Source organism: Gavialis gangeticus, unplaced genomic scaffold, assembly GCF_001723915.1.
Source record: "Gavialis gangeticus isolate Ggan-Ray unplaced genomic scaffold, GavGan_comp1, whole genome shotgun sequence".
NCBI classification, from domain to species: domain Eukaryota; kingdom Metazoa; phylum Chordata; order Crocodylia; family Gavialidae; genus Gavialis; species Gavialis gangeticus.
The window spans coordinates 17,401,032-17,408,501 of record NW_017729022.1 but is presented as its reverse complement, the minus strand read 5'-3'; the positions used below and the strand labels follow the sequence as shown (position 1 = coordinate 17,408,501).

General features: G+C 37.3%; 1 protein-coding gene across 1 annotated transcript in view; it reads left to right on the top strand.

The window, feature by feature from the left end:
* LRIG3 (leucine rich repeats and immunoglobulin like domains 3) overlaps window positions 1–7,470 on the top strand; it is a gene marked incomplete at its 5' end in the record, with an annotated part of 81,879 nt that overhangs the window by 59,261 nt on the left and 15,148 nt on the right. The window contains 4 exons of the mRNA XM_019515775.1: window positions 335–406; window positions 750–821; window positions 3,575–3,738; window positions 6,808–7,128. Of these exons, the coding sequence (XP_019371320.1) occupies window positions 335–406; window positions 750–821; window positions 3,575–3,738; window positions 6,808–7,128 (629 nt within the window). The remainder of the gene's footprint in view (window positions 1–334; window positions 407–749; window positions 822–3,574; window positions 3,739–6,807; window positions 7,129–7,470) is intronic.

The following is a 7,470-nucleotide window of genomic DNA, read 5'->3' as shown; positions in this document are numbered from 1 at the left end:
GGCCAGAGCCTGGAATAGGCTTCCCAGAGAGGTGGTGCTCTCACCTTCCCTGGAGATCTTCAAGAGGAGACTGGATAGGCACCTGGCTGGGGTCTTATGACCCCTCCCACCCCCAGTGCTCCTTCCTGCCCATGGCAGGGGGTCAGACTAGATGATCCGTCTAGGTCCCTTCCGACTCATTGGTTCTATGATTTTAAGAAGGTTGAATGGACAGCATTAGTCACAGTTTAGTAATACGTGCCAGAAAAACAATTGCACAACATTTTTTTCATAGTTCTAAAAAGTGCCCCCGTTTTATTGCATCTGTTCTACATTATATATTTATATTTTCCAGAATACTCCAAGGAAACAGGATTAGATCCATTACAAAGAAAGCATTTTCTGGCTTGGATGCACTTGAACACCTGTAAGTTCTTGAAATTCATATGTAACCCAACAGTTGACTACAACAGTAGTCAAAGTGTATGTCAAAAGTAACTTATACATAAAATGAACAAGCTTTGGTTATAGCTGTCAGGGTAAAGCATAATTACAAATTTGATCAGAAGTATAATACTCCTAGTAGAATTTTATGTTTAGGGAACCTGCTAGAAGTGCAATGTATAAAATGCACATCGACTACAAAGCTTTATATTCTTGTCTGCATTTGGTTATGGACCTTGTAACTACATTCTTTTTTTGAAATGTAAACTACTATTGCTTCCATTGTAACTTTATTCAGGTTAATACATGTTTATTCTTTCTTTCAGAGATCTAAGTAACAATGCAATTATGTCAGTGCAAGGAAATGCATTTTTACAAATGAAGAAGCTGAAAGAATTGTAAGTACTTGTCACTGAACAACTCCATAAAAGGAAAATCAAACAATATCAGATAATTTGGTAATTAAGTATCTTGCTCTTAGTAGCTTTTTAAGTCCTATAACTTAATACATCAGCAGGCGTGTGTGTGTCTACCTAGCATAATGACTGCACTACAGTTGGGTAGCTTCTGATGAGGTGTTCAGTGTCTACTTCATTTGGAATCTAGGCCCTAGTTTAAACAGCTTGATCTTTAATATATGAGATGAGAGAAACTTTGATGTAATGTGCTGTAATCTGAGCACTGCTATCATTGGACTAGAAACCATCAGCATCAAACTCTTTTGCAGTGACCCATCTGTCAATCCTTATACTTTGGTCCCTCTGCTCTGTGACCATGTGAGGTTAAGTCAAGAAGGGGTTGCTTGAGTGACACCTCCTTCCTCTACATTCATCAGTGCAGTAGCTGTTTCCATTTCATGTTGAAATGGAAAAGACTCTGTTGTTTCGTTACTTGGGTCACATTTAATACCTCCAAGTAGTGCTATCTCCTTTTTTTTTAACTTTGCACAATCTGACAACAAACAACTGGAGTAGACATGGCTAAGGCGAGAAGATGAGTAATGTGGCAGATCAGGGGAAGCCAGCAAGCGTAACTATTCAAGCTGTATGAAGCAACTACCTGTAACTTTGTTGTTGGTATCCCAAGAAAATCACATGTCCCCAGATTACTGTTCTGGGTTAGAGTTGGAACTGCTTGGAAACTCTTATTCTTGATTAGCATTTTCCAGTGTCAGGTCTTAGGGAAGAAGTAGTTGGTAGTGCACTAAACAAGGTCTAGTAAAGGAAGAGGCTTGAAGACACTATGGCCAATGTATACTTTAGCTTTCCAAAGAAGTAAGCTATTCCATCTGTTTTGTTTTGGGTTTTTTTTTAGAAAGTGTTACCTCTGGGGTTTCCCTAAAATTGCCTACTGGGTATTTGCCCATGTCTACCAGCCGTAAGAGAAAATGTAATGTCCTGTACCAAAATTTACTTAAACTAACTTCTCTCATTATGCTTTACCACTAATTTTACTTATTCAGGATTCTAGAATAGATTAGACAAGGCTATAACTGTTTGTGGTACCAGGATGGCCAGGAAGATAGTAACTAGTTTCCTTCCATCCTGAGAATAGGATCATCCATCATACTTTCATTAAGAAAAGTTCTGTTCCTTTTAGAGTTCTGTATAATAATCAAATATCTCTAGATTTAGACCACAGAGGCTTTTTTTTGGTGTTTGTTTGATTTTAATGAAAAAAAAGAGCAGATAGTCTTTTGCTTTTAGGGAGCAGTCAGCAAAGAATTTGTGTGAATGCACATTAAAATAGGCTAATGTGCATTAAAGTGTAGGTGTAGACATGCTCAGCGTTAATTCTGTTGAGGTTTAAATTGCAGGTGTACCATGGACCTCAAAAAGGTTGATTTCTTTTTATTTTTAGCCTAGGTTTTTAAGCACCAGAGGAGGAAGTTGTGATCATATGTGCCCTAACAGAATTCCCTTTGGTTTTTTTGAATGCTACCATTCTCCTAGGTTGATAATGTTATCAATGGATGGTCAGTTGTATATTTGTCATAGCTTCCCAAGCAAATTCTAGGAGGTCACTGATAAATTGTTTTGAGATCCATCTCTTAACCTTAATCCAAAATACCCTGTGGGATGCCTAGAAACAGAGTACTGAAAGGGACCTCCTAAAACATCAAGTCCAGCCCTATTCTATCACAGGCAATTAAACTATTTGGGATTTTTGCCCCACTGCTCCCATTGAGGTCTGTGAAGACAAAAGTATATCAATTGGGTATTATAAAGGCTGTATTTTGAAATGAAGCTGGTAGTCTTCACTGTTCTTTCTTGACCCTGAATCTCAGATGAAACCAAATAGTTTCAAAATCTACTATAAGCAAATGCCTCTACAATTTAAGTGCTTATAGGAGTTGAGTGTGCATATGCCAGCAGGCATTCCTATTTTTCAGTAAAAGATCTACAGCAATGTCTTGGGCAGAAAGAGCAGGAAACTTACTTGGAAGTCATAGACCTGACAAAATCTTAGAGCCAGTGAAATCAGTGATATGACTCCCATTGCATTCAGGTGGGACAGAAATTTGCCTGTGATTGTTGATGCATAGTTTCAAAAGATATTATAACCTGGACCTTTGCCTCATTTTGACAAAAGGTTTCTTGAGGCCAGAAAAAAGGGTTGGATGATTTTTCTTTGTTTTAAACAATTAATGTATATATCACTGTAATGCTACTTATTTCTTCTATTATCAGTCCTGCTACAGTTTTAGTTTTTAGTTGCATCCCAAGAAGGGCTGATTAATCCTCAGTTTGGAAATACGTAGGAGGAAAGGATCCTTATTTTCAAAATGTTTGCCTTTTGGAAACGGCTTGAATATGTAGCACATGGAACCCTTCTCTTCTAGAGCATTGTTTCTCTTAACATCACTGCTCTATCCCTTTTGTTCAGCTATCTTAATCCAGACCAAGTACAGAGCTGCCCATCTGCAATCATGCAAAATGTTGGTTTTCAAAAAACAAATTGGCAAGTAAGAATGAAAATTTCTGTTTTTGAAGACTACAGTCTATGATGATATCACATATGTACTAGATAAAGTTAGCTTATTAAATATTAAATATGACTATATTAAAATAAATGTAATATTATTGACTGGACTTGCTTGTGTAGATTTAGAAAAAAATGAATGTAATTGGTTTTTTGGGGGGGTTTTTAGGTACTTAAATACATCAAGTCTTCTGTGCGACTGCCAGCTAAAATGGTTACCACAGTGGGTTTCGGAGAACAACTTTCAGAGCTTTGTAAATTCAAGTTGTGCCCATCCTCAGCTGCTAAAAGGAAGAAGTATTTTTGCTGTTAGTCCAGATGGGTTTGTTTGTGGTGAGTACCCCCTCCCACCCCAACCTCCCCTGCTTCTCTCCTCCTCAAGTTTTCCTCATCAGGTTTTGGGGGTTTTTTGTAGTGTTTTGACACAGTTTGACTTCTCATGGTAGGCTCAGAGGGGGATTAATAATAGTTTGCTACCATTTCATCCTGTGCTCCTCAAATTTTGATCTAGAGATTCCCAGCCTGCAGTTTCATACAGAGTAGGTGATAGTGACATTTTTCTCACTTTATCTCATGGACTGCTTGATTACCTGATATGCGCAAAGGAAAAGCTCAGTGATTTGTGGTAGTAAAGGTGTGTTCCCAGATTTAAATATGGATCCTGTCTAGTTTAGCATCATTTTTTAAAATATGACACATTTGGTGTATTCTAAGATGGTTTTTTTGTTGTTTGGATAATCATGTGCAAATTATGTTAGAATTTCCTTAAAGTGTGACATTGTAGGTAAACAAACTTTAATACATTTTGAGGTGACGGTCTAATGATGACAACAAAAATAAATAAATTACCAGGTGGCTAATGAAGGATATTTCCTTACTTAGGAGGAAATCCCTTCCAGTGACAAATTATAGTAGGGAAATTGACATCTAAAAATCACTCTATTAAGCCAAAGGTAATTTTGATCTCTTTTTCAGTGACATATTAGTTTACTGTTTGGTGCTAGCTGTAAAAGATTTCCAGGCTTTTAAAATACATTAGCCCTTCCCTCACAAAGAGGATAACCTTAAGGAAAATTAGTACTTGAGTAAACATAAAAAATAAAGCAATTTTATAACAGAAAAGAAAATGCAGTCCTTTAATTTAATAAAACTGTATGAACTACTTTAATTGAACCTCCAAAATGAAGCTATTGCAGATACTATGTTACCATTACACAAGTTGGTCAGATAGGCAGCCTGGCTAAACATTTGGGCTTTGCTCTGTGCATAGAGATTGCTGGAACTTTCTGAGGCAAGACTCTAGAGGGACACAATTTAGCCATTTCTTCTTAGTTTACAAGTATTCAGTCTTGGGTCCAAAGTTGCAGTTCGCGCTAGTCCAGTGGTTTCCAAACTGTGGGTCGTGACCCCAAATGGGGTTGCAACATCAGCAGATCGGGTTGCCGAGATGGGGGACTGTGTATTTCAGAGTGAGGGGCCTTGCTGAGCAAATAGGGCCATAAATGGGGTCAGGCTAAAGAAAAGTTTGGGAAGCACCACTCTAGTCCCCAAAATATGTATAAACTGCACTGTACTGTTCCTTTCTAAAAATCGAATAAGCTCCAACAAACAAAGTAATGGTTAGCTATGAAAAGTGGATAGTAGATTTAGAAAAGCCTGTCTTGTGTTTTGTTGAGATTTGGGTAAATTACTAGTTTTGTATGCTTGACACACATGTTCAAGCCCTCAGAACCACACCGTGATAGAATTTTGAGAATTATTCAGAAATAGTGAAAGGAGGAGAAAATCTAAAATTTATTAATGGAAACAATGCGTAGTATCTGTATAACTTGGAAATGGTCAAATTAGCATACTTTCTAAAATGCCCTATTCGAAAATGAAACAAATCATGAGCCATTTTGTTTTGCATAAATTGTTACGTGTCTGAAAATAGGTACCTAAGTTACTCATATTAACTATTTAGTCTTTCAACAGTGGTGCTGTGATAAATACACCATGGTTAAATAAGTAAAATTGTTTCTATTTCCTTTAAGTCTAATGCTGAAACTAATACTTTATGTAAAATGAGAAATGTATTAAGATTCTCTAAAAAGTCTGAGTAGTCTTACTCAGCTGATGATCAGTTACTTTTATCTGGTCTGTTGCATCAGCTTATTTTAGTGAACAGCTTCCTTATCCAAACAATATTCCTAATGATTTTAATTTCTGTTAGCACTGCATAGGTGGATTCAGTTTCTTCTTTCGTATCACCAGTGTACTTGGGGAAACTCATTTTTTAGATTACTGCTGATGTCGTAATTTGATCTGGAGAATTTATTTAGGTGTGAAACAGGAGAAGGAAACAACCTGATACTCTCTTAGGCTGTAAATATATTTGTTCTAGGAGAAAGCCTTTTGTCCCCAGGATCCTACAGATCTACAAATCCACTGTCCAGCTTTAAATCCCTCTGAAGTATGTGGGATAAAATGTGCTAGTACTTTCTCTCTGGGCATGGCTTCATGCATCTGTGTAAGGCTATTGCAGGTCATTCCCAGGGCAAGCTTTCTAAGTTGTATGCGTTTGCTGGTGACCTACTGGGAAAGGAACAGCTTGGAAGAGATGTATATAAATGACTGTGCCATGCCTGTTTTAATCTGGGTCAAACCCTGGGGCAGTCAGGGCTACTACCTCAAATGAGATATTCATTTAATGCCTCAGAACTCAAACTGTTGCTTCTAGTGTGGATGTGAGGGTTAAATTCATTCCATCTTTTTTTCTTGTCAAGCGGTCTGACATTTTACAGGAAAATAACTGAAGGATCAAACATGGAATACCACAAAATACCACAGTTCAGACATCTCCATCTTTGTTACAAAATAAATAAAAGCAACACTCAAAATATATGAGCTACCGTGCTTAGCAGGTTTTCAGCAGTCTGGCATTTATAAACTGGAACAAAGGGTTCCAATCACTATAGCAATGATTTCTGTATGTGGTTTTATTTTTGTGGATGTAGGGAGAACCCTGGCAATTTTTGGTAGCATAAGAACTACCAAAGAAAAGCTCATTGCAGCCTGAGATATACAAAAGATGAGGTTGAGGCTTAGTGACTGACAGGCAAAATAGCTTTTGCAGATGTTACGGTATAGTTCTCCTTAGCCAAGCTTTTGTATAGACAGTGCACACAGTCTGCTTTACATGTGCTTTCTTTTTATAAATGTGACGTGACACAGTAAACTCATAAACACATCTTTTAAATGTCTGGAGGCAAATGAAATAAACTAAAACATGTATTTGGTTCATAAATACTTGTTTGACTCTTTTCTCAATGTATAAAAGAAGGCTTACAAGCATGTTGTAGGGACTCAGATCTTGGCCTCTCTTCCTTAGCATCATACCTTTTTCCTTGTCCTATCTTACAGATGATTTTCCTAAGCCACAGATCACTGTCCAGCCAGAAACCCAATCAGCAATCAGAGGCTCCAATTTGAGTTTTGTGTGTTCAGCAGCCAGCAGCAGTGATTCCCCAATGACTTTTGCATGGAAGAAGGATAATGAGTTACTGCATGATGCTGAAATGGAGAATTATGCACATCTCCGGGCACAGGGTGGTGAAGTGATGGAGTACACGACCATTCTTCGGCTACGCAATGTTGAATTCAGCAACGAAGGAAAATACCAGTGTGTTATTTCAAATCACTTTGGTTCATCTTACTCTATCAAAGCCAAGCTTACAGTAAACAGTAAGCACCTTGTTTTCTACTTGTTGGATTAGGAAAAGACTGATTTTAAAACAAGATGCAATGTACAATTTGAGTTCTGCAGTTTTTAGAAAATATAATGAATTGAGATAACATTACCATTTTTGTTGGCTCTATTGTGCTAAACACTTTTAAAAACATAAATAAATAAACCCTCTTCCATAAGGTGTTTCTATCAAACTAGACAAGACAAAGTGAGATAGGATGTGTTATACTCTCCATTTATGAGAGATAGCAATAGAACTGTTGTATTTAAGTAGTTTAACTGTTACTTGGCAAAGGTCATTCAGGAAGTACATAGCAAAGTTGTGAATCAAACCCATA